Source organism: Paramormyrops kingsleyae, chromosome 24 (genome assembly GCF_048594095.1).
Source record: "Paramormyrops kingsleyae isolate MSU_618 chromosome 24, PKINGS_0.4, whole genome shotgun sequence".
Classification (NCBI taxonomy): Eukaryota; Metazoa; Chordata; class Actinopteri; order Osteoglossiformes; family Mormyridae; genus Paramormyrops; species Paramormyrops kingsleyae.
In genome coordinates, this window is record NC_132820.1 from 5,901,019 (window position 1) to 5,928,541 (window position 27,523).

Below are 27,523 nucleotides of genomic sequence, written 5' to 3' on the forward strand. Positions count from 1 at the left end.
TCTAATTAATCGTCGCGGCCCGCGGGTAAATTTTTTTCAAAAAACGTGTTTTTATAAGCTGAAAAGTGCAAAAAAGACAAAGGAGAAAGGCTTTCCTTTAGCTAGCTAGAGATGTTCCGGGCCTAAAAGAAGACCGCAGAGGTAAGCGGATTAACTTTCTGATGTAGACACTACCATTTTAGTGAGCTGCCATTACAATGACGATTTGGGGATTTCAGATTAGATTTAAATGTATAAAATAGCATTAAAATGGTTGGCTTCCTGTGCCTAGTGGGTAGCTTATTCCCGTTACTGGATAAAGCAATAACCACTAACTATCCACTTTAGAGGCAGGCGTTAAGTGAATCGTTAGTTTGGTTCCAGCATATGCTTAACACTTTGCTGGTGTTTTACTGGGTGGAAATACTGACAGTAAATTGCAGATTGTGCAATAGAATAAACATGGCGATTCACTGAGAATGAGTCAAATTGTCATGTTTATTGGTTGTAAATAGTCCATGATTAGGGTTGGGGAGCGGTGGGGGTTCAACATACGCCTATACTTAATACTAATATTGTGAGTTTGAAGTGGACGTTTCATTGTTTTATTGATGCTGTGGATTTAACGTTGCAAAAACGCAGTGAAACTTTGTTATAAAGAAACTTCACTTCCCTGAAAGATAGGCTTGACCTGATATCCAGGAAGCCACTCAAGTGTGATACGTATGAGCTCTGCTAACCGATTACCAACAATGGCTTTGTGTAATTCTGTATAATAATATGATTGTCGTATGGAAATTTAATGTTACCTCGAACTGCCAAGTACCTTGAAATTTGAAGTTAGTACTGTATGAGTTTTGTCTTATTAGTGACGTCAATGCTTTGTTCGCGTCGCTGCTGCTGGATTATATAAAAACTCGATTAAAAGGCTTTACGTAAAAATGAGGCGAAACGGTGTATATTGGCCTTGAATACTGATGTTAGATAAGTATAGAAAAGGTGTTTGGAGCTTAAATCTAACGCATGAACAATTTGCCTGTTGTTTACAATTAACTTACTGTTTCAGATGACCTGGATTTGGCGCAATGCAATATATTGTGCGTCAGTGACATAAAATAACACCGCATTAAAAACAACCCGAATTATTTTTGATTCTTGTATTATTTACTTGGTTTTGATTCCTAGTGTAATTACTGGTAGTATGTGGATTCGTTTCCATCAATGTGTAAATCATTGCATTCATATTTGCTCTTCACCTTAGTACAATGGTTTAAGTTGTCTGAGTCTTCTTGATGGGTTGATTCAGGAAGTTCATGAAATTTTGCTATAAAACATCAGTGCGAAAAGTAATATGAACCCAAAATCTCAGAAAAGGTTTAAGGTGCATTAATATTTGTATAGTCATTCTATTATTGAGAACATTCTTCTTTTTGCCTAATGTGTTTTTCATATTTTAAATGTAGGAAGCTGGCAGTAATTTAATAAGGCTGTGAAGTCTTAACTCCCTGTAGGGAGAAGTATGTTAATTTTATTTGCCTCTAAATTGGGAGGTAACTGTAGTTGTAACAATAAACCTCCCTGGTTTGTAACCTGGTCGACTTGAAAGTTGTGCTGGTCTTATTTCAGATACACAAAAGGAACATCACATTTGGAAAACAGTAATGTGCTCTGAAATCCACGATGCTGTGTTATTGAAGGGGATTATGGGACAAATGATACCTGACACTCAAGGGATTACTTTCAGTGGGTTTCAGTGGATTCTCTGGCCGGGAGAGAGTTTCTCTGTGTATTTCGGCTGCCTTCTTGCTTATATTTTCGTCTGCTTGTTTTCTCTGTGGGTTTACTTCTGTTTCTGTTTTAGCTTATCAGAGGCCAGGCCCTATGATGCAGAAAATGGAGTAGCTTTCGTTTTGCAGAAAAGTCTTCTGTGTGATGAATAGCTGTTAGATACTTTCAACTGTGGAATATTTTTATTTAAAATTAAAAGCTTTATGGCAAATACATGCAGTAGACTCTGGTAAAAGCGAAGCCTAGAATTAAGCGAATAAGTAACTTATCTTGGCTTTCACCAACAAAAGGTGCAGAGGTGTGTGAGGTGAGAAAAGGCATGAAACATTGATACACATTTCAAAACTGAAGATTTATCTGGGTTTTTTTTTTGGCAAGATTATGCCCATATCTGTTTCCGTAGGCAAAGCAGCTGACGAATGAGATTTGGCATCTTCTAAATGTCTATCCATTCCCCCCCCCCTCTCCTCCTTGTAAAAAGCAACCTTGGGTTTGTGTAAAACACTATATAAATGTCATCTATTATTTCGTCCACCCTAGACTACTGTAATGGAGGATCCATTATGGGATGGATCAGCATCTGCCTGGTCACTGCAGCAATAACGGGTGTCCATTATAGTTGGCTTATCGTGCACCTCGACAGCCGTTAGATTCCCCAGCATGCAAAGCAGGCTCCCCCTCACCCTGTAAATTGAATGCTGGCTGTCATTATATCCCCATGGGAAACTGCAACCGTGCGGGTACTGAGCAACTGCTGTGGCCGTGTTTGTGCTTTGGAGCCTGGCCAGTCATACAAAGTACAAGCGGAGCAGGCATCTTGTGTGTCAAACATTACCTGCGTTAGCAGGATAATGTCACGGGCATTAATGGCAGGGCAGTTTCTGTCCCCATTAAGGCTCTCTGCTAAAAATAAACCACTACCTCTCCAATGAAGGAACCAACTGATGTGGGAAGTAGCATTGGACAGGTAGTCCCACAAGTCCCTTGAATTGTAGGAGACTCTGAGAACTTTATAGGGCTATAGTTTACTCTGGTATTGCTGCTTGGTCTGAGGCTAGCGATGTCTAGAAGTAGTGGTTGAGGTGAGATGTGTCTCACCAGAGAAACTGTGCGATACAATGCTTGCCCATAATGCTTTATCAGGAGTTTAAGGCAGACATTTGGGCCTTGCTCTCGCTTGTCATTAAGTGAGAGTATTAACTAGTGCCATTAAGTGAGAGTATTAACTAGTGCCATTAAGTGAGAGTATTAACTAGTGCCATTAAGTGAGAGTATTAACTAGTGCCATTAAGTGAGAGTATTAACTAGTGCCATTAGGTGAGAGTATTAACTAGTGCCATTATGTGAGAGTATTAACTAGTGCCATTAAGTGAGAGTATTAACTAGTGCAGGGGTTTTTGTGGCAGCTGAAAGCATCTGCTCCACAGGATCATCTCTATGGACGGTAGGGCTGTAACCCTGCAGTTGATCACTAGATACTGGAGAGTATCAGAGTATACCACTAATACTGAAGTTTCAATTCTGCAAAGGAAGTGAGTATTTGAATAATTTGTTGTTAAAGTGACAGTATCATAAGTTCTTTATTTTAGGAAGACAGTGACTGCTTCTCCAGTTTCTGCTGAATTGGACCATAGGGTCTCATTATCAAGATGTCGCATTTTGCAAACGAATGCAGTTTCTGAGGATAATATGAACATGGATTCTCTAATTGACGAGGTGTTGGCAGGTATTGGTGCCACCAGAGTGTGTTTGGCCTGCATCTCTTCACTCGATCCTGATGAGACAACACGATGGAATGTAACTGCACATGAACTGAGCTTAGGTTGCTCTAAGTAGAACGGCTCAAGTCCACACATTCAGGCCATGATCATTCCACTGTCTGTCCCTTTGCTTCAAGAAAGCTGCCTGCAGTGAGGAAACTGAATGCTTGGCATTCGGGGAGCAAGGGGGGTGCATCTCATCCTGCTCAGTGTCTCACCTTGAATCAATTATAGACGCTCCCCGGGTTACGGTGGTCTGTGTTACGATATTTCAACTTTACGATGGGTAAATATTTTTCACTTTCAGTGCATTGTTCAATAAATTACATGACAGATTTAACAGTTTATTATAAAATAGGCTTTGTGTTAATGATGTTGCGCTCCTGTAGGCTAATGTAAGTGTTCCAAGCATGTTTAAGGTCGGCTAGGCTATGATGTTAGGTTAGGTGTACTGTATTAAAATGCATTTTCACCTTGCGATAGGTTTATTGGGACGTAACCCTATCATAACCTGGGGAGAGGCTGTAATTTGTGAAAATTAAATTAGCAGTCATGTACGAACAGAATAATAATTGGTGTTAATTTATGATAAGGCGACTGGAGCTTGTGAGCGACATGCATGTTCACTTGTCACGTAGGTTTGGGATTGCTCCTCACCTTATTGGGGGTGGGCTGGTTTTGTTGCTATTTTAGCACTGATGTCTAGGAGATTTGTAAGTGTTCCAAATACAGCCTGCCCACCTGTTTAGTGAGATCTGTAGTTGTGGAAGTTTAGGTAAAAGGAACAATGTTTGACTCGCTATGAACATCATCATGAGGAGCCTTCAGTTGGTATGTGCCCCCTCACCTTCCTTTTTTTTTTTTTTATAAAACATTTTTTTTTTTACTTCTCTTCTTTTACTGTTATATGCCGCATTTAAGGTTGGATGCACAGACCCCCTGACTCTGTGTCTCCAAAGTGCACTTTTAAAAGACATCCGTTAAGGGGAAGTGGCATTTCAGCTTAGTTGCGTGTAAAACGTGATGCAATAAGTCCATCAGAGAGACGAAAGTGATTGTAAAAGATAACAAATGCAGTAAATATGCTGGCTTCCTGGCGCTCTCGAGCCGGCCCATCTGTAGCGAGGCGCTGCTCCCTGCAGTCCAGGACTTCAAACCCTTTATGCGGGAATAAAAGGTACGTGGCTGGTTGCAGTGCTCAGCATTTAACCTGCGCTCATTAAATGTTTAGCTCAGTCCTCATAAGGCATTTTTTTCTTTACCTTATCACGCAGTAGAACACTGTGAACTTTACAGTAAATGGTAGCAATTCGTACTGTTACATCAGATTTTAGTATATACCTTAAAGGTAGTGTGAGATGCCGCCTGTTGTCTCTCGATGTTAGTTACCGCTCCACCTCTCGTGAAATTGCTGTTAGGCGTGATTCATGTTCTCCTTGGAATCGAGAGAAGTGATGCCATTGGCTGTAGGATCTCAGGCCGTGGCCTCCGTGGAAACGTCATCTGGATGAATAAGTTTGGTAGAATATGTGGAAGATTAAATATTAGATGCAAGTCAGGGGTCTAATGAGGCTCATTCAACAAAGGCACTAATTAGCTGACTTGCATGTGCAGCACAATGGATGTGATGATTACAGAATGTCATGTGCTGTTCCAAACTCGTGTGTGTGTGTGTGTGTGTGGAGGGGGGTGTTCTTCCTGTGACCCGTGGGTTTCCCCTGGGTGCTCCGGTCACCCATGCCACAAGGACCTACAGACTAACCTGTGTCTGTCAGTGGTGTAGGCCCCATGATGGCACGCTACTTCATCTAGGGAGTAACCCAGCCTTGTGTCTGGGTCCTGCCAAGGGCTTCAGGATAAGCGCTCGAACCATGGACGAATAGATGTACAATATGTATCAGCTGTTCAAAACTTAAATTACTAAAATAAATGAATAATAATGTTAATAAGCATAAAGGGTGACATGGAGGCTGAAATTAAACCATCGTAATACAGAGGAGCAGATTCCTCCTTAAACAGCAGCTTTCCCTTTAAATAAGTTTCTCATGGTGTGAGTGTACTGGTGAGGGAGGAAGGGTGGGAGTTTCTGGTTGGGTAGGCTGTCTTCTGAGCAGTGACATCACATGGAGGAGCGGCTCAGCGGGATAAAATAACATCTCCTTTTATGGAACAACATGGACTGTTCTATTACAGCAGAGGGGTCAGCATTTATGAGAGTTCTTTGGCAGCACTGTGTTACTACTGAAATGTAAAAATAAAGTATGTTAGAAGGTAATCACAGCTTTGTACAGGGCTGCTGGGGTCTGGTGTATCCATTTTTCTTTTTTCTTTTTTTGCATATTTAACTATTTAATAGGTTCTGCTCCTGTACCTTTCTTGTGGAGTAGACCGTTTCAGTAATGAATTTTCTTGAAGTCATAAATGAACAATAACTCCTCTGTTTTCTGGAAGGGTAATGTGGACTCAATGGACATTTTTCATTCTGTTTTTATGCTGTATTTCATATGTTTCCGAGGCTGTTTAGCCACTTGCTCAGCTGACACAGCCCTGCCCCAATCCACCTTTAAGTCAGCTCCCAATCTAACCTTTTGTCCCTTTTCACAACACCCCTGCGAGCCCTGGCCAGTTGGTCTCTCCTGTTACCGAGCTGTAACCTCCCTTCCCTAAGTCAGTTTTATCTGAACGCTCAGAAAATGTTGATTTTTCTAAAAAGACCGTCTTGTGGACATTTTGGAATGGGAAGCAACACTTTGTGTTTGTGAAACTACACTGTGCAAAACCTTTGGCATTTCGTAGTGTGATGCTTTCCTGCTTAGAGAAATGGCCTCTCAGATAGGGTAAGCCAGAAATGTTTTTTGAGTTTTTTTTTTTTTTATAATTTTATTTATTTATTTTTCTAGACCACAATGTTACCGGAAAGTGTCTTGTGTACAGGTTGTTCCCAGCCATTGTGGACTATGAGCACATTTGTGTCTACTTATCGTAAACTAAAAAGTTAGGCAAATGTTACTGCTTGTTTTGTAAGCATTAAGGTGCATTATTTTCTGTATATTTATAGCAATTTTTTGTGTTAAGTTTGTTACGTGCAGGCTGTGTTTTTTCTTATTTGGCTCAGGTGGCATTTTCAGGTATTGGATGTTACTGTATAACCATCCACAAAGCGTGTTTCTCCATTTTGTGGTTTTCTTGAACATTCAAGTATAACACATGAAGCATTTTGAGATAGCATGTAACAGCTGCTTGAATTCGATTGATGGCCTCGCTGTGTGTCACAACTTGTATGCTTATCTTGTTTGATCTTGACATGAGGCATTTCAGTGATAGGGAGATGTAAATATTTTCTTAATATATTTGTTTTGATACCCTTTGGTGTTTAATAAATAGTTGCATATCTGCTACACTTCTAAAGGATTTTATTAGGTTGCTGGGGGAATGAGATAAAAGAGAGGGTAGGCTCAAAAAGCAGCAATTTTGAGTCTTCATGAGGTTTGTTTAATTGATTTTGTTTATGATTCCTGTCATATGTATGAATTGGGTTTTGGCATCTGGTCCGTTTTGCTGTAAAAATCACCCCAGCCGTGGTTTGTTTATGCTTTTGGCGTCCTGATATCAATCAGTCCGGGTCCCTTGTGGCCCTGTTTTGGTCTCGGCGCAAGAACAAATCCTCAGTTCGCCGCAGTGGCCGATTCGTAATGGAAGTATGTCAAGGATACGTTTTATTAAGTTGCGTTAAATTGAGGTTATGGCTGTAGCTAAACGTGCTGGAAATTCTCGTGCATTTTACCTCCCTCTAATCATGTCGTCACCCCCTTCTCAGCCCTAATTATTTGGTGGCTGTAATGAGAGATGTCATGACTGGGCAAAATGCTGGACCACAGGTCCACAAGTTGTAAGCTCATTGTCTTGAAGGTTTACCTTTTTTAAATCCTTTAATTGCTTCAAAATGAGTTAGTATGATAAGTCAGACAACAGCAGACTGTTAAGCACCTAAGCTACTGTATGTAAACTCTGTGTTTAAGCTTGTTGTAGCTTCATTGGTGCTGCTGGGATGTAAAGTGCTCACAGAAAGTGGTGGGACACTTACTTAATTCAGTAAAAATATTGCGAATGTATTGGTTTTATATCAAAGTCATTGCTTAATTCATTTATTTACAAACATATATCATATTGCAACAACCAGTAATTTTAAGTAAACCATTTGTTTGAATTAGTAATAAATTGAAACCCAAAGTTATAAAAGAGCTGTTCTGAGTTAAAAAGTTCATTGACAAGCAGTCTCATTGGGTGCTTTTTAATTAGTAGCATGTTTGCAATATAACACAAAACAAACACCAAACATTTGTGTTTATCTCTCTGGCAGCCAGTGACTGCAATTGCAAATAACAGCAAAGTGGCAGGAACAGAACTGAATGAGTCAGTCAAAAAAAACTGACACTTAAGAAAATATCTTTGCAGAAGGTATTTGCAGATTTGTTAAACATTGCCTGTCAGGGGACTGTTATGAAACCAATACATTTGCAACATTTTTACAGAATTAAGCATCGCAAGACTTTCTGTGAGCGCTGTGTTCATTTCTCTGTACAGCTACCTCCACTGTCAGTGTGTTAAGTAGCAGAGACTGAGTGTGCGCCGTGCTTAAAGCAACCTTACATTTGCCTTTAAATCCCAGCACTGTGTTTGAAGTGCGCTCACCTTGGTCTTTTCTCGCCGACTTATCTGTCCACGAGGAACCCACAAGTCAGGATTCCATACGAAGTCATGTCATTCTGTTTTTTTTTTTTTTTTATGCGGCGCAAGACATCAGAAAGGTAAACAACTGCAAAATGGATGGTCACCAATTCATGGTAGTTAATTTTTTTTTTTTGTTTAATCTAGTGTTCAAGAAGTGGTGTGGTCACAAGGTAGGAGAAACTGGTACAACAGTAGATGTTCCTAGGAGCGGCAGCTAATGTGTACCCTGAAGCAAGGTGCTCACCTGAAGTCACCTCTCAGTGGCCTTATTTGTATTTCAAGAAATACTAGAAAAGGTTTTTTTTAGAAGTGAGGACTATTTAACTTTATACCACTGAAAGAACTCTGACATTTTAAATGGCGGGGGTGGTGGTGGGGGGGGGGGGTTTAACGCAGTGCTGGAAGTCGGATGACTACGGCCATGTTCTTGACTGCGAATCCGAAACCAGGAGCCACTCCCTAACCCTAATCCACCACTGAGTTCAGGCTTATGCTCTTCTACACCTGCCTCTCGTCAGGCGCAAGCTTCAGGCAGAGGGACGACTCCCATAACCCCAGCACTTGTTCCGAAGCGTGAAAATCTCAAGTGGGACAGCAATTCTGCGAAGAAATCGAATCTGAAATACGATGCGACAGAAGATTCGTTACAAAAAGCTTGTCTTCGTTTGTATATGTAGGGGTTGAGGGATGGATGGATATCTGTCGGAGTGATAATTGTATAAATATGTGATTCAACTTGTAATGGTTGGCTATAAGTTTATAAATTATGCCCCACATTTATTAAGTTAATGGATTTTTATTTAATGGTCTTATATAGTCAGTCCACCTTTTCTGGAGTTTCTCATCAGCGCTCAGTTTTAATGGACTGTCTTTTTATACACTTTTATGGATTGCGTGCCCATATTTAACATTGAATTGTACAAGCATACTGCGTGCTGCATGTACTTCTCATGGTTTAAATCTCTGATAGTCGTTTTTTTTTCTGTGTAAACAAGTGACTGACTCTCTTGCATCATCACGAGGGTCACTAATGTGGTGGGGTCAGTTCAGTTTGGCCCTGGTTTTATCCAGATGCTTGAAGCACGTCACAGGTTTGAGCGGTTATCAGCCGTTGTTTCCAGAAGATGTTTGCACAGTTTAGTCCCTTGGGCTGTGTATGTTGATTCAAAATCAGTACTGTGGGGGCAGGGTAAAGCCCAGTGTAGTTAAGCCGGGGGGCATAATCTTAGAACATGCTAAACCTTATGGTGACAAGCAGTTTTCAGGTATTATGTTTAATTTGTCACATGAGCTCTAGGGCTCCCTCTGCTGTCTGTGGAAGTATCAACATTCTTTGAAATAGCTGATTATGCATAACTTGTGCCATTCCTCCCTTGATTACACATTGAGAATCCCAGAATTTGCAGTAGTGGTAGCATTGTTCTGATTGTGTGTAATGCTTTATCTGGATAACGCTGGTGTTATAATACAGTGGTATAATGCATTTTCTATGCATCTGTGTTGAGCGGAGGGTATGGGACCCCCGCAGGTCTTGTCCTGGCTCCGAATGTCTTACCAGTCTGGTTTGATGGAATGAGTCATTTGTTGTATCGGCTAATTTGGAGCCATGTAGACAGCCTTGCAAAGCACATTTAAAGATGATGATGATAGTGTCTCATTTTTTAATATCAAAGAGTCATTGTTTCCAGTTTTTTTTTTTTTCCCCCTTTGGCCGGCGTTTAACTTGAGAGATCATTTCACAGAGGGGGTGGGGATTTGAATTAACTTCCCAGGAGGCATTGGGTGAATATTGGCAATACATCATGAGTGTTTCCAAGCCAATTTGAGGCAGAGATACATCTGCTCTCTTTGCATTTCCATTAACTTATTTTTTAAAGCACTTCCCTTTTTTTTTTTCTAAGAACACTAAATGATAAAGTGAGTTGAGAAATTCAAGTTTGAGAACGTGCATATCTGCAGCCGTCCTGATGTTAGGCAAACTGCAGTGTATGTATGAATTCCCGTGGTTGTGATGCATTAAACCATGAAGAAAGCTAAAATCAATTAAACCTGAGAGGAAGTAATAGAAAAAGATTCTCCAGTCATATGTAGTTAATGCATAGTTCATTAAATGACACGCTTTTAGTTAACGGTCTTTTATATTCAGGCTTTGTTTTCTGGGGCAGTATTGGTGCAGTTTGAGAGGCAGCGCATAGGACCTGGGGTTTCTGTTTTTTATTTCTCACTCACCAAAGTCCCACTTTTGTGGGCCTTTATAAATGATCTTATCATTTTTGTTGCCTTTGTAGTGTTTGCTGTAGAGCTGCTAGTTTTCCCAATTTCTCCACACTTAGTGATGTGTGTCTCTGTTGTTAGCAACATGAACCGTGAAGACCGGAATGTGCTCCGTATGAAAGAAAGCGAAAGGCGAAATCAAGAAATCCAGCCGGGAGGAGAGGCCTTCCCAACCAGCTCTCCTCTCTTTCCAGAACCTTATAAAGTTGTAAGTTTTGTTTTTCCATTTGTATAATTTTTTCTTATCTCCTGGTTTTGGTTTTAGATTTAGTGTTCAATTCTTGCATCATTCTGGGTTACTGATACCCTCACGCCTCATGCGCATTTGCATTCGACAGTTTCGGTGGCGGTTGAGGTAAGTGCACCTTTGGGATCGGTGTAAGAAGCTCAGGTCGCTTCAGATAGGAGAAGGTTGCGTACGGCCTTCTACAGGTTGAGCTGGAACAACACAAAGATTAAACCTTTTTACTAATTATGTCCCAGATTGGTACTTTAAAAAGCTTGAGAGATTTCTTCTGAATCCCAAAGTGCGTTCCTTCACTCCCTAGAAGTGTTCGGCAAGTGCCTAGCTTTTGAACATCTCGCCTTAGATTGGTGCCCCCCCCCCCCCCGGCTCTTGAAGCACACACCCATCTGCTTGATAAAATTACTAAGAACAGTCAGGCCGGTGGCCTCACCCTCCATTAAATGTAATTCCGAAGAGAATTTAGTTGTCATCGAGAAGCCTCAATAGGAATGAGTCTTGACAGGTCGAGTGCGTTCCGTCCTAGCCCAGACAGCCAGTGCTGGGAATTAGGCTGCTTTTGGGGACAGATACTAAGTGTGTAAGGGTCAAATTAAGATTCACAGCTGCAGGGTGGTCGGAAAGCAGCCGTGGAAAATTTAAGCCACTCAAGCGAAAACAAAAATCCGCAATAAACAGCAGTGATTGAATCTCGAGTTTTGTGATGGTTAATGCCTTCCAGTGTGCATTTTGTGGGGTGGGGTGGGGTTGGGGGGGGGGGGGGAGCAGCACATTGTTTCGAATTCCCGGGAAATAAGCGATACTACACATGAGCTCATGTTCATACGGGTTCATGTGGGTTCATACGTAGAGAAAAAAAAAAAAGCTTGGTCACGGTTTTTAACTGGAGCTTTGCTAGGGTTCAAGGGCTGATCTAACTCAAGCAGGTCTTAGTGTTTTAACTGATATTTTAACTAGTTTTATTATTCTCCTGAATGCATTTTTATTCATTCCTGAAAATTAAGTCCTTTGCGGACAGTTTATTGTGCATGGTGTCTACTGAGAATGGTGAATGCTTTAAAAAGCCTTGCTAACATGCTTTTAAAGAAGGAAGGCCAGCGTGTGCAATTCAGAGCTGTCCATAGCCCCGCTGATCCACATCTTCTGTTTGTTTGTGTTTGTGCGGCTTGATGTGACGATTGAGGGAATGTTTTTGTGCTGGATTTTCCTGAGCCACTGACTCTTCAGGGAGACATTGCCTCAACAACTGGGGCTTTCGACTAGGACCGAGCACTGTGTACATTGTAGTTTAAGTACCATTTAACGAGTGTAACTCTTGGCAGCGCACCGGATTTCAAAGCCGTGTTTTTTTTTTTTCCCTTTTCAATCGCCATTTTTTTCACCTGATGCCTTGCAGCTGGTTTTGCTGTTTGGTTATACAGGTTTTGTGAAGGAAATGGGCAGCAGTGCCCTGATTGACGTTACAGGCAATTAACCACGCCAGGTTTAATTAACCACGCCAGTTGCCTGGGAGAGATTCTGTCCATATTGTGCTTATTCCTTGGTGCTGTGTTTACGCTGGCTATTCTCTGGGGACGCCACGAGAACCGGCCTGTACAGCACAAAAATAGCATTAAAGACCGAGTTGTATTGCGCACAGGTGAGGTTGTACCTTTACCTATTATTTCTTGGCCTCTCTGGTTAATCGTTGGCTATCCTTTTTTGCACCATCTCTCCCTTTCTGCAGTCAAGCAAAGAGGACAAGCTCTCCAGCCGCATTCAGAGCATGCTCGGGAACTACGACGAGATGAAAGAGGGTGGAGAACCGCCACGCCAAAAGCTCAGCGTTGTGCCCAAGCCCCCCGGGGGGGCGCCCTCGTCCGAGGAGCCCGGCGCGCCGCCCTTCGGGGATCTTCCGCTGCAGCGCTCGGGAGGGGGCGGCCCAAGTAGCAAATGGACCCCCGTGGGCCCCGCCCCCAGCACCTCGTCGCAGTCGCAGAAGCGGTCCAGCTCCCAGGCCGGCCACAGCGGCGGTCCTCGGCTCGCCGGCAGCGGCGGGACCCAGCGGCACGAGCGCGACCATGGTAGTAGCAAGCGGTCCAGCAAGCACAGCTCGGAGCACCCGAGGTCACGTGCATCCAGCCCGACCAAGGGCTCCGGGCACTCGCGGGCGCACGCGGCCGAGCACCACGGCAAGGAGTGCTACCGCTCCAAGTCGCCGCGTGAGCACGACGCCAACTGGGACTCTCCGTCGCGCGTGCACACCTTCTCCGGTGGGAGCCAGCACACCGGCCAGTCCTTCCCTCCTTCGCTCATATCCAAGCCCAGCTCCATGCCCCAGAAGCCCACCGCCTACGTGCGGCCCATGGACGGCCAGGAGACCCAGGAGCCAAAGACGGAGGCTTACGGCGGCCAGTCGCGCAGCAGCGGTGGTGCCGCCGGGGAGGTGAAATGTAGTAGCAAGGCCTCCCTCTCCAAGCTGAAGATTCCCTCGCAACCGCTGGAGGTAAATCTCGTCCGCGGTGAAAGTGGTGATGTCAATGCATCACTCTTTCATTCTGAATGGTATTACACAGTATTGGGATGACGTGTAGCTCAGCGGGTTAAGACCCCGGGCCTGTGATCGGAAGGTCGCTGGTTTAAAATCCAGGGTCGGCACTGTGATGTTGCCCTCCCCAGGGATTACCCTGCTTTCTCGGTTGTACATCGTTTTGGATGAAATAGTGTAGTGTATACAATTTTCTTTTTTTTTTTGTTTTCAGGCATCCATGTCAGGAGATCCTAACTGTGTAGATGAAATCTTAAAGGTAAGACGGCTGCAGTAAGAGTGGTTCATTTGAATTTACAAGTCCGTTCTTTAATTTGTGAATTTGTGTCTTAACTGGGTTGTGAAACACATTTCGGATGTAATGTTTTGTGCACTGGGCAGTTTTTTTTTTTTTTTTTTGGAGATTGCTTCCAGATTAGAATAAATCCATAACAGAGTTGAGAGTTTTGAATGCTGGTCTCCTTGGATTAATGTTCTGCCCCCCCTTTCCTGCGCAGGAAATGACTCAGTCATGGCCGCCCCCACTGACTGCCATTCACACCCCCTGTAAAACGGAGCCTTCCAAGTTTCCATTCCCCTCCAAGGTCAGCGGGAGAGGCCAGAGCTTGGCTAAGACAGGGTTCAGAACTGCACCTCCGTATGAATAATAATTTTTTAAAACTGTACGATTAAAATGCGTGTTTTTAAAATATAGCCCTCCCCTTATAGGATGCCCAGCACCCAGCGAGTTTCCCCAGTGGAGGACACAGTAACAGTAGGTTTACCATTTAAGGACTGTCATTTGCATGAGTTAACCTAATTGTGTGTTTTTTTTTATTATTAATATTTAAACCCCCTCCCACCATATTTTTTCATCTCCCTAAAATTCTTTGAAGTAGTTTTGAGAACAGCTACTTCGGAATATTGAAAAGGACAAACTACAGTCCTACTTAAGCAAACCTTCCGCCTAGGAAGTCTTTTTTAGTCTGTGCTTAGTCTCTGTCTCTCCCCCCCCCCCCCCCCCCTTATTATTTTCAGAGAGGTACAATTTAACAAAGACATCCTCAGTGACCGGCCACCAGCCCAAAGCGTGTGATGGGGACCAAACCAAGTAAGGGTCCACCTCTCTCTGACGTCAGAGAGACTAAACATCAGAGACATAAATTTGTGTCTTCTCTCGCACACCTTGTAAATAAAATCCGTATTTGGTATGTAATGTTCATACAGTTACTAGGAGTGTGTAAGCCATTTCTTTTTTTGTTACACAGCTCGCTGATAGAGGATTTGAAACTGAGCAGTGATGAGGAGAGTGATACAGAACAGAATTCTGCCAAGAATCCTTCAGAAAATGCACCTGCCAGGTATTAGCTTGGCGTTAGCATAGAACGACCATCGCCGTCCTCTTTCGGGAAGTACACCTGCCAGGTACTAGCATGGCGTTAGCATAGAACGACCGTCGTCGTTCTCTTTCGGGAAGTATACCTGCCAGGTATTAGCATGGTTAGCATAGAACGACCATCGCCGTCCTCTTTCGGGGAAGTACACCTGCCAGGTATTAGCATGGCGTTAGCATAGAACGACCATCGCCGTCCTCTTTCGGGAAGTACACCTGCCAGGTACTAGCATGGCGTTAGCATAGAACGACCATCGCCGTCCTCTGTCGGGAAGTACACCTGCCAGGTATTAGCTTGGCGTTAGCATAGAACGACCATCGCCGTCCTCTGTCTGGAAGTACACCTGCCAGGTAGTAGCATGGCGTTAGCATAGCGACCATCACCGTCCTCTGTCGGGAAGTACACCTGCCAGGTACTAGCATGGCGTTAGCATAGAACGACCATCACCGTCCTCTGTCGGGAAGTACACCTGCCAGGTACTAGCATGGCGTTAGCATAGAACGACCATCGCCGTCCTCTTTCGGGGAAGTACACCTGCCAGGTATTAGCATGGCGTTAGCATAGAACGACCATCGCCGTCCTCTTTCGGGAAGTACACCTGCCAGGTACTAGCATGGCGTTAGCATAGAACGACCATCGCCGTCCTCTGTCGGGAAGTACACCTGCCAGGTATTAGCTTGGCGTTAGCATAGAACGACCATCGCCGTCCTCTGTCAGGAAGTACACCTGCCAGGTAGTAGCATGGCGTTAGCATAGCGACCATCACCGTCCTCTGTCGGGAAGTACACCTGCCAGGTACTAGCATGGCGTTAGCATAGAACGACCATCGCCGTCCTCTTTCGGGAAGTACACCTGCCAGGTATTAGTATGGCGTTAGCATAACGACCATCACCGTCCTCTGTCGGGAAGTACACCTGCCAGGTACTAGCATGGCGTTAGCATAGAACGACCATCGCCGTCCTCTGTCGGGAAGTATACCTGCCAGGTACTAGCATGGCGTTAGCATAGAACGACCATCGCCGTCCTCTGTCGGGAAGTACACCTGCCAGGTATTAGCTTGGCGTTAGCATAGAACGACCATCGCCGTCCTCTGTCAGGAAGTACACCTGCCAGGTACTAGCATGGCGTTAGCATAGAACTACCATCGCCGTCCTCTTTCGGGAAGTACACCTGCCAGGTATTAGCATGGCGTTAGCATAGAACGACCATCGCCGTCCTCTTTCGGGAAGTACACCTGCCAGGTATTAGCATGGCGTTAGCATAGAACGACCATCGCCGTCCTCTTTCGGGAAGTACACCTGCCAGGTATTAGCATGGCGTTAGCATAGAACGACCATCGCCGTCCTCTTTCGGGAAGTACACCTGCCAGGTATTAGCATGGCGTTAGCATAGAACGACCATCGCCGTCCTCTTTCGGGAAGTACACCTGCCAGGTATTAGCATGGCGTTAGCATAGAACGACCATCGCCGTCCTCTTTCGGGAAGTACACCTGCCAGGTATTAGCATGGATGGTTCAACATTAGTGGCCGATTTATGTGTCAGCTCTGGCTGGTTGGTTGGGAGGTACCACGGTGGCACAAGCTTACCTGCCTGCCACTTCTGTCACCTCTCAGCAACCACGGCGAGGCATCCAGCAGCCCCAGCGGCTCGGAGAGCAGCTCCGGCTCCGACAGCGAGAGCGAAAGCAGCTCCAGCGACAGCGAGGCCACCGAACCTCCCCGCGCTGCATCCCCCGAGGTGGCTTTCCATGCCCGTTAATACAGTCTTGTTTGTAGTAAACATTTACCAGATCAGATTTCCTCCCCAGTACCCACCGAAAGTGGGTGGGGGAACTCCTAGTTTGCCTTGTACATTCCCTGATCTATTATGCATGGTTGTTTGCCATTATTTCCCATCGATCCATTTTAGCTTCTACTCATTGTATGCTCCGTGTTTGTTTTAACATGCTTTTTGTGGCGTTATCTGCTTCTATTGAAACTTTTACGTGAAACTTTTATTTTGTTGCCCATCTTAACCAGGACTCCCTGGAAGAAGAGATATTGTATCTCAGTGGGACCTTTTTGGTTAAACGAAGGATAGATAACGACAGCAAGTTCCATGTTGGGGATTAAATAACAAAGGGTCCCAGGATAGTAATTAATGAACTGCTATGTGGCTGGCGAATCGAAAGCACAACACGTAGAATCTGCACTTAATTGCTAACAGTAATCCATCTGTTGCTTTTTTTTTTTTTTTATTCAGCCTGAGCAACCAACCGCTAATAAGTGGCAGCTGGACAACTGGCTTCACAAGAAGCTGTCGCCACCATCCCCGGTGGACAGCAACGTACCCACGAAGTATAAGAAAGAGGGTCGAGAGCCGAGTTCTAGCAGGGGCTACGGTAGCCAGGGTGGGACCAAAGAGCCAGGGACTGCAGCCCCGAACAGGGACCTCCGAGCGGCTGCGAAGGTCTCCGATGTCTCTCGTGGCCGGCAGAAGTCCCCCGCGCAGAGTGACGGCGGTGCCGCCCAGCGAAGGACTGTGGGCAAGAAGCAGCCCAAGAAGTCTGAGAAGCTCCCAGGGGTGGAGGAGTCCAGGGGTGTGAAGGTAGAGAGTGAACCTACCCCAGATATCCCTCCCCACCGGGCCAAGGCGGCCACCAAGGGCTCCCGCAAACCGAGCATCAGGAAGGAGACCAAGATCTCGCCCAGGCAGACCGCCGACAAGCGGAAGTGTAAAACCCCCATCAAGACGCCCATCAAGTCCGAGAAGTTTGTGGATACGGACTCGTCGTCTTCAGAGGCAGAGGAGAACGACAGCATTCCCTCCTTGTCGCAGACTCCAAAGTACTCCCAGGAGAGCATCCAGACTCCAGTGTGCATATTCTCTCCCATGGAAGAGAAGGAGTTGCTCTCCCCGCTCAGTGACCCAGATGACCGCTTCCCTGTCAGACAGGTGCTCATGGTGAAGATTGACCTCAGTTTACTCTCCCGGATACCAGGCAGGCCCTATATGGAGCTCGACCAGTCCAAGTGGGACAAAGATGGCACCGAGAGGGACAGCAAGGACATCCAGAAGCAATTGCCCGAGAAGACTGCCAGCAAAGGCAAAAGGAAACACAAGGTTTGTGTTCTGGCTTTTCACTGGTTTCTCGTTTGTTTCAAAATCCTTTTTCCTCATTGCAATAGTCTGAAAACAGTCATTCCAAAAACCGTTATTAGTCAGTTGAAGCTGAGCATTTTGCAGTGATAAACATCCTTTGTCCAGTCATTGTGCATTTGAATCAAATCATCATAGTTATGTTGTGATAACACATTCGTGTTCAATCTAGAGTGAGGATGACGTCAAAAGTGACAGCAAGAGGCCTAGGTTGGAAGACAAGAGCTCTTCCCACCACAAAAGCAGCAAGGAGTAAGTTTAGTGCCCCCCCCCCCCCCCCCCATGGTCCCACAAATCCAGCAGAAGATCAGCCGTGAAGTACACTGATGGAGTCACATGACCTGTTTACTTTCTGTGAAAACGCAGGGCATCAAAAAGGGGGTCGGACAAGGAGAAGGAGCCAGTTCCCTCGCCGGTGATCGCGGGTCCCCAGAAGACCCCCAAAGGAGAGCACCAGAGCCGCAAGCGAACAGCAAGCCAGTCCTCAACCTCCGTACACGGCAGTGCCAAGGCTGGGGGCTCCTCTTCCAAGCACAAGAAGAGCGAAGAGAAACAGCCAAGGAGCAGCAAGGAAGTTAAGGTACCCCTCCGGCTCCCCACGACCTTTTTATTTAGAGATGGTTCCCGTAACTGGTGGCTTACAGTCTCAGTCCTCAAAGACCAAAACTGTGAAGGTTTTAGAGAATGGAGCTTTGCACTTGAAAGACCAATTGAGTTAAATGTCTATATTCTGTTAATTTAACTATCCAATTAATTAGCTCAGTTAAGGGCTATGGTTGAATAAAACCCAGCAGAGGAGTTGTGTAGCCTTGTGTTTAATAGAATCTTTCATTGTTTTCGATTTTGAGGCCCTTTAAACTGGGCAGTGTGGTGCTTATAATATGGCGTCACACCTCCAGGGTTGTGGGTTCCATTCCCGCCCTCATCTTTGTGGAATTTGCGCATGTTTCCTCCTGGTTCTCCAGTCCGCGCCTGTGATTGGCTCCAGGCTCACTCAGACCCCATCCTGGATAAACCGTTACCGAAGATGGATGTATATGTTTACACTGAAAACGTTTGCTTTCTAAGATATTCTTCTGAAATCACCTCTTTTGTGCTGCTGTGATCTTTTCAGGAAAAAGCCTCAAAGACCTCTGAAGGCCAGATGGCGAATCAGATCCTCTCCTCTGAAAGTACAAAGTCTCAAAGACCAAAACTCGCATTCGAAGACAGGTAAATAATTCACACTGAATGCAGGGCTGGTTTTATCAGGTCGACCAGCCCAGAGGGGGTAACAGGTGGGCGGAGGTCTGCCTACACCTGGCTTGTGGGGATTCCCAAGCTGTTTTGTGCTTTGTTGACAGTTACTGAACTTTATAAGAGCGATCTGTAATTCCATATGGGGCCGGCTGATAACGCAGTCTATTCCCGCGCCGCGTTTCAGGATGTATTCTGCCGATTACTACTTACAAGAAGCCAAGAAGCTGAAGCACAATGCAGATGCTCTGGTAAGATACTAGTGAGCGCGATGAGCAACATTACCAAGATCTCCTCTGTTATGGGTGAAACCAAATTAAACTATCAGATGAGATGTCCGATAGTCTTTTGTATATATGACTTTTCAACCTGTTGGAATTAGCTTTTTTTTGACAGTAGGGGTAGGTACTGCTCAATCTCCAGAGTCTTTTTGATTTATGGTGTGCGAAAAGTAGGGCCGCACGATATCACATCGCGACTATATGTCGCACGAGCAATAATCACCAGGACTTCAGAGGATGGCCGTAAACATTTGTCCAGACGCTGACTTTTTGGTATTACGTGGACATTTACTTACACCCATAATTTGGTAAGTGGATTAGTCGTACACCTAAAATATTAATGAGAGGCGAATTGTGATGCCCAGAAAGTTAGTAATCCGTATAAATATGGTGTATCCTTATGTTTAATTAATAATGCTGACTTTAAACTGCACAAAATACCACATCACCTTGTTTATAAAAATAAACATAACCTTGTTTATCCACAATATCTCCTCTTTCAAAAGATGTTGTGGCTGCTGATCTGTCCCTTTCTTCACCACAACGTGCTTATCGCTTCCATGATGCACCAAGACGGTAGCCTGTGGCCTGTTCTACTAACTGAATTTGATAAACATAAGGATGTGCCAACATTTTTACAGGTTACTAACTCTTGCTCAACACAATACGGCTCTCGATAATATTTTTGGCGTACTTCTGATATGCTTACATATTGTGGGCTTAAGTAAACGTCTGTATAGTGCTGTAATGGTCCATCATCTAAAGCCCTGGTGATGATTGTGAATGAGGCATATAATCGCGATTTGCGTCGCAATGTGATATTGTGCAGCCCGAGTGAACCGGGTTTACATTGTTTTGTGTTCGATCATTTCTGCATGATAGTCATGTGAAGGTTGAATGTATGGCTCCTTTTGTGTGCCTTTAGGGAAGTGGTCCAGTTGTTTGCCGCACAGCTTCCTATTAATGATGGAAACTGTAATCTATAGAGACGAGCCGGCTTGTTGCTGTCATGACACGTTGCTCTGCCCCCTCCCCCACTCCCCCCACGGCAGATGGACAGGTTCGAGAAGGCGGTGTATTACCTGGATGCCGTGGTGTCATTCATCGAGTGCGGCAATGCGCTGGAGAGAAGTGCTCAAGAGGCCAAGTCCCCCTTCCCCATGTACGCGGAGACCGTAGAGCTCATCAAGTAAGCATCTCTGCTTTTCATTTGCATTTCTGACATGTGCGGCGGAGTAAGGGTGGGTGGGGGACGAGCTTGGTATTTCTCCTGTTGCGTGTATTGGATGCTGGTACTTCATCAACCTGCAAAACTTCTCTGCGGTCCCCCCTCGACTGGGCTACGGACCCTTAGTTGAAATCCCGTGCTTTAGGGACCGGTCGAGGTGTTAATGACCTATGTGATCTGGCAGGGGGCGTGTCTGAAGTGCACTCCGCGCGCAGTGCGACTCAAACACGACGGGACGGTTTCTGTTCTTCCAGGTACACTATGAAGTTAAAGAGCTACATGGCCCCAGATGCCACTTCAACAGATAAGAGGCTAGCAGTGCTCTGGTAGGTGCCGTACCTCTTCGGCATGTCGGCTCCTCCAGCGTGCGGCATTTGTGGACGTCCCCTAACGCACCTGTCTATCCCCATCCAGTCTGCGGTGCCAGTCTCTCCTTTACTTGCGTCTTTTCAAGCTGAGGAAGGAAAGTGCGCTGAAATACTCTAAAACTCTCACCGAACACTTGAAGGTAGGTTCATCTGAGTCGAGCGACAGACACATTTTCTGACTGTAAATACAAGTGTAAATATAATCACTGATCGGTGTTTATTGAGAAACGTAATTCCGGTCGCTTTTTCGTCTCTTCTGTCAACAGAATTCCATAAACAATACTCAAGCCCCATCTCCTGGAATGGGAAGGTAGGGCTATAGCCTTAAAATGGTAAATAAAATGTAAACGGTTGGATATTTTGTAATGGGATGTATGGTATGGCGGCCTCTCAAATAGTCTGTTTCTCGATTTATCTGTATGGTCTTAAACGGATCAAACTGTAGGTTAACAACAACAACAAATTGTTGTAGATTAAGGGCAGAGTGTTTCTGAAGCCAGGTTGTTCTGAGGGCAGAACGAAAAATGATTTATTCAGGGAGAATACCTATCAGATTGTAGAGGAGGTGGGTCCAAGCAACTGGAGGAGGCGGGCCCAAGACATCTGATTGGTTGGTCCCACCTTCTCTAGTTGCTTGGACCCACCTCTACAATCTGATTGGTTATCATTGGAACCAGTTTTTTTTTTTGTTCTGCCCTTAGAACATTTTTTTGCAAATAAAACTCCTATGAGCTCTCTTAAGTGTTATACCGTTCCTCATGAGAGACCGCTGGTCAGCCTCATCGGCTAATGGGTCATCTCTCCCCCCCCCCCATGCAGCAAAGCGGCGGGCATGCCCTCCCCCGTCTCCCCCAAGCTGTCCCCAGGGACAGCCGGTTATTCCTCTGGAAGCTCCAGCGCCAACAGCAGCTCCTCAGTCACCATCCCCCAGCGCATCCATCAGATGGCTGCCAGTTACGTGCAGGTCACCTCCAACTTCCTGTACGCCATCGAGGTGTGGGACCAAGCAGACCAAGTGGGCAAAGAGCAGAAAGGTACGGACCCCTCTCGTCATGCGCTGCACTGCATGCATATTTATATACTTTAAAGTAACTTGAACGCATACACCTGTTAAGTCAGTATTTATTTATATCCTCATGAGACCCAAGGAAAAAAAGTGTCCTTCAATTTTAGGTTATTTGTCTTTGGGGGAAATGACATCTTACAATTTAGATTTTTTTCAAATGTATTTTTAATTTCACAGCATGTCCTCTTTAGTGTACAACAGGATTAAATATGTTTCCTTACATCAGTGAAAAGATAGATGCCAAAACAAAATGTCCACTGCAATGGACATAAATGAATGGGTGGGGTCTCAGGAGGATATAGCACATTTACAAGCAGCCCCAACAGACCACAGTGCTGTACAATGACCAAGACAATGACCCCTCTAATAGAAAAGGGAAAAGACATAACATGGCACCATAAACAGATCTGATGCAGGAACAAAAAAAGTAAATGCATAAACATAAATTGTATATAAGTAATAATAATAAACACATAAAATGTATTCTGGAGTTGGATTTGAGCTGCCATGATCTAGAACAGGGTTATTCAACTCGAGGTCCGAGCACTGCTGGTTTTCCAGCCTTCCTTTACCTGTCAGTCAGGTGTGAAGCCTCTGACCAATCAGAATCAGTCATTATTAAACAACTACCTGGGAGAACTGAAAACACGGCCTGGATTTGGAATCGAGGTCCAGAGTTGAAGAACCCTGATCTAGAACAATGTTTCCCAGCTCGGTCCTCAGGGACCCCCAGACAATCCCTCCCATGTTCCTGCCAGACACCTACATTTTTGTATGCTTTCTCACCAGTTTTCTGCTTTATTCAGTGAACACCTTCATTAAAGGTTTATTTTTTAACATGGATTATGGTTCACAGACGATTCTGAACCAGCTAGAGTTGACATGTGGCACCACTGTTGTGTGCTGTCTTTCCCAGAATTCTTTGCTGAGCTGGACAAGGTGATGACGCCCCTGATCTTCAACACCAGCACCATGACAGAGCTAGTACGCTACGCGCGGCAGGGTCTGCACTGGCTTCGGCTGGACGCCAAGCTCGCCCCCTAGTGGCCGGCCCCCTGCACCACACCCACACACCTCAACATGGGCTCGTCTGCCTCAAATACACCCATAGCACTGTGCTCAATCCTTTATGAGTTTTCCAAAAAACCAGAACCAGAAAGTACTATACATCTGTAAAAATGACAACATCCTCGTATTGGTGGTTCTGCATCTACAAAGATTATCTGAGAATTTCTAAGTGTGCACTGTACATACTGAGGGATGTTTTGGGTCTTTTTATTGTTTTTAAGCCATCTGTGTTTGTAAGAATGAATGAATGAAGCCACTGCTTTCTTTTTCACTAAAGCGCTCTGAAAGAATCTGTTTGCTATACGAAGAGCAAATGCTATTTATCTTGGGTTTTTTTCTACCGTTGTCTTTAAACTGGTGTACCTCCTTTTTAACCAAAGGTGCTTTTTTAAAAACTAAGATCAGTTCTTTCTTTTTTTTTATATCATTGTTTTTTGTGCCTTGTATTTGATACACAAGAAAGTTCCACCGCAGTTCTGTACTATTTTTCTATATATGCGAGTAGCACAAATGACCGCGCATGCAAACGGAGCGGCGATGACTTGCCGGAGGTCGCGGGTCTCCGCGGCTGCTGGAGCATCAGGTGGCACACGGGTGACGGACCAGCAGCGGCTCCCCGCTGAGGTTCGCCGTAGAAGCAGAATTACCTGAGCGACTGGTCTTCCGGGCAGATGGCAGCCGTGTGAGAGCGCCCCCGTGTGGGGAGAGGAGATACCTGCACACAATTTACCTGCCTGAATCTCCAAGATCATTGTACCTCACAGGGACACTAAAAACTGGAGCCACGTACACCCACCTACTGTATTTATTTTTTGCAAAAAAAAAAAACCTGCTAAACGCTGCGAGGCTCTCTGCCTCTTTAGTGCTCGCTAAAACAGGACATTTTACCTTTAAAAAAAAAAAAAACAAAAAACTAAAAACAAAAAACTTTATTTTGAGTCTGTGGCCTTGCAATATGATTTTATCAGTAGGATTTTCTTCTTTTATAAAAGCTGCACCTGAGAATATTTTATTGTATCTTTTTTCCCCCCCAGATTAGTCTGGGAAGAGAGTCGTAAGACCAGCCATTTTAAAGAAGAAATATGAGATTTTACCTAGCATATATGAAATGCTTGTGTTTTTTTTTTTTTTTATCACTGTTCAGAGTGCAGGGCTAGTTTTTCTTCCAGGTACAAATTAAATACCCCTATAAAAGTATTTCTATTATGATCAATTGCCTTGTTCTAGATCAGCTGTAATTTCACTTCAAGAAATGAAGACTTAACAGGGTTGATATAAGTGCTGTGACTAAATTTGTATATTAAAATTTAATATTTAAATTTGGGTGTATTAATGGTCTCCTGCAGTGGCTTAATAAAATACATTTTGCATATAATTTATATTATAATGAAAGTGCGAGAAGATTCCTTTCAAAGGCGTCTACAGAACCTGTACAGGTTTTAAGATAAAGAAGTTTATTAAAGATAGAAACAGTTTTTAAATTATCCTCTAAGTCACTTTTTGTTTTGCTCAAAGATGTGATCAAGTGCATGTTGGTTTTCTGGTTGAAGATGCTCCGTTAGACGAATAGAAACAGACGTGGAGGTCTGTGATTTGCATCCAGAAGGCTGATGCAGACTATGAAGAGAAGTGGGGTTCGTTAGGAAAAAATGAAATGGTTTCACAACAAGTATGATGACAGAAAGGCTGTATACATTATGTATGTGTGTGTACTGAGTGGACCACTGTGTTGGAAATGTATCATTTTGCACTACAGTTTTAACATTGACTCCCTACTTATTTTTTGGGAAAACTGTTAACTGTTCTTACACTAGTAAGAGCATCAGAACAAAAATCTATGCAGTTTTATTTTCCGATTAACTTTAATTACAGGATTAGAAATCATAACTAAGAAAAATGGGGGTGGGGGGGGGGTTTACAGGTTTGGACACAAGGATGAATTTCCAAAATGGCGTTTGACTCCTCTCTAGTCTTTATATGTCAGACCAAAATTTAGCTGGCCCTAGTCAGAATTGGCCCTATAGGGCACTGGGTCTGCTCGCTTGGTTCTCATGCTGTTTGTTTATGCGGTGTGATGACCGGTCAATGAATCAATTTGCAGTTAAAACTGGACATTGCATTTGTGATCTGATCATTCTGTCTGTGAATAACAGTATTCTTCAGGACTGGTTAAAATACTGTAACCATCTAAAATTGTACATTGAAACCTCTCTCTTTCTAGTACTTTATTGTCTTAGCTTTCAGATTATTTATTAATATACAAATGCAAGGATCCTTCATTATTGTCACTATGGCCAAAAGCAGGAAGGTAATTGAATATTTAATTATATTTAATAAGCTTTGACACGTTTATGTACTGTTATTATTTTCCTGCTTTGTAATAGTAACAATGTTAAATTAGTACTATTTGTATAGCCTTTGTTGATAGTTCTTGACCTAGATTTAATTAAAGTTTGTTAAAGAAATCATCAATCAAAGTCTGATGTACCACCTAAAAAACACTTGCATGTTTTTAATTTAATTACACTTCTGTAAAAATGTATATTAATATGTTTTGTCTCTGCATGCCTTGTTATTTTGTTGCCGTTGTGTTTATAAATTCCAATTGTAAATATTGCTGGTGAAACGACAATGTAACCCCATATTTCAGGCTCCACCCCCATAATGGGCTATTTTAGTCTTAGAAGTCTGTATATATCAACACATTAGAAATTAATGTGTTTCCAGCACATTTTTGCGGTGTTTGTACAAGCCTCTGTGCTGTCTGTCACCTTTTATCCCTGATGTACCTTGAACTGTAAATGTCCTATTTTGTATATATGGTACAGAGTTAACTCTCTATTCAGTGCATACAATGAAGGCTGGAAGAATATAGACTTTTCGTAACTGTTATTAACAGCTGCGGAGAAGAATCGCTCCACAGAGTCTATCTGGGATATAATGTAGAAAAGTTCAATATCGCTAAAATTAAATCAGAAGGTCATGTTAACTAGACGGTGTTATTTCAATGTTTTAAATAGAACTAGGTGGTTTGATACATTGTGCTCTTTGTCAGTTTATGCTTTTCAAATTTAAAGATATATATGATGGAGGCAATATTATGAAATAAAGGTACTTTAGAGTCCATTTTTAGTTTTCCAGTCTTGGAATAACATGTAATTTACATATTCTTGTTAAGTGAGTATTAACTTGTAATCAAGGGGTTTCTGAGTCTCTTAAATATTGGTATTTTGTTGTATTGAGAATAAACTCTATGGTAAAGTTTTACATTGCTTGTGTCATCTTTTGGTACATTTTTTTCTACTGCATTGTGTCAAATAATGGTATGTAAAAGGTTTCTGCATATGGTTGAGTTTCTCAGGTTTTTTGTCTTAGCTACAGCAACAGACATATAATCAAAATGGATATTTCCCCACTGTACTGCATTACTGCTAACCAGCAACATTGCCAGTGCGTTGTGGAGCGCATTCAGGAACTCAACGTCTATGCGCAGTTGTCTAGTTTTCCCCTACTGGTAGGAATTTAGAATTGCAGCCCTTGTGTTAGTTTTCTGGCATATTAAAAAAAAAAAAGTGCCAATCTGCCGGATATGGGGTTAAATAATTTCGGATTTTAAAAAAGCCTTGCAAAATGCAAGCGCTTACGTTACAGAAATACAGATTTCGTGAGCAATGATACTGATACAACCAGTTTTTTTGCGGGTTTATTTAGTTTTAACCTGTGTAATCGTTTTTTTTAGTAACGATCCCAAATTAGCACAAGATGATAATATGGTATGATGGGTGGGTCATGTACACACCTATGTGTGCTACTGCTAATTTTAGTTATTGAACTATTGTGATAGACACGTGAACGAAAATGAACATGAACGCCAGACATTCCAAACATGACCGTTTCAGCTGGACATTACTCTTTAGTTCCTCATGTAGTCTGCTGGGTCAAACAGGTTTAGTGAGCTACAGGCCAACGTAAGAGAAACAAGGTGTGCAGCTCAAACTATGACCTATATACGTTTAGTATTTCTATCTCCCCAAACAGAATAATGATGAACTGCCTTTGATTTATTCATGAATTGGAGATGAACGAAACTTTAACGTGCTCGTTTATTATTGTAAGCTATGCTAGTCACACAAGGAGGATATATGATTATCACAATGATACAAGTGAGCACTCTAATTTGGAATTGTAATTACACACATTTACAAAGGAAATTCGGGTTATGGGTTCCCAACCATCCACGGACCGGTTTACGTTGTATAAAAATTTCACAGATCGGTAAAACATCCATGCCGCTTATCCAGAACATGGAAGCTGGAACCGATCCCGAGCAACATAGGTAACTAAACTATAATCAGAATTTAGGAAGTGCCCGGGACTCGAAACTGGATTTTCTGTGGAGCAGAAATACCTGACTTAGGGACCGTCGGACAGTTTCTCGCCGTCGATCAGAAAATAAAAAAG

The 27,523-nt window shown here is 43.6% G+C and overlaps 1 protein-coding gene across 5 annotated transcripts; it reads left to right on the top strand.

The window, feature by feature from the left end:
- On the top strand, positions 1-26,329 carry LOC111857448 (AF4/FMR2 family member 4). 5 transcript variants are annotated; one of them, XM_023838338.2, is made up of 20 exons: positions 1-141; positions 10,614-10,740; positions 12,503-13,261; positions 13,518-13,562; positions 13,801-13,887; positions 14,012-14,057; positions 14,321-14,393; positions 14,551-14,643; positions 16,291-16,414; positions 16,919-17,779; positions 17,988-18,067; positions 18,182-18,395; positions 18,930-19,027; positions 19,239-19,302; positions 20,385-20,521; positions 20,815-20,886; positions 20,975-21,068; positions 21,195-21,238; positions 21,748-21,962; positions 22,911-26,329. In XM_023838338.2, exons 2-20 carry the CDS (start codon positions 10,618-10,620, stop codon positions 23,036-23,038), a joined length of 3,357 nt encoding a protein of 1,118 aa, XP_023694106.1. In that variant the 5' UTR covers positions 1-141; positions 10,614-10,617; the 3' UTR covers positions 23,039-26,329. The 5 variants fall into 5 exon arrangements, with proteins under 5 accessions (XP_023694106.1, XP_023694107.1, XP_023694105.1 ...); XM_023838337.2 differs by lacking the exon at positions 1-141 and adding an exon at positions 6,168-6,364; XM_023838336.2 differs by lacking the exon at positions 1-141 and adding an exon at positions 7,535-8,335.
- Positions 26,330-27,523: the final 1,194 nt, after the last annotated feature.

Coding starts and splice junctions, on each gene's coding strand:
- LOC111857448 (XM_023838336.2), top strand. CDS start 8,286: ATGTCATTCTGTTTTTTTTTTTTTTTTATGCGGCGCAAGACATCAGAA. Junction 13,563..13,800: donor GTGTAGATGAAATCTTAAAG/GTAAGACGGCTG, acceptor TTTCCTGCGCAG/GAAATGACTCAGTCATGGCC. Junction 17,780..17,987: donor AAGGCAAAAGGAAACACAAG/GTTTGTGTTCTG, acceptor TGTTCAATCTAG/AGTGAGGATGACGTCAAAAG.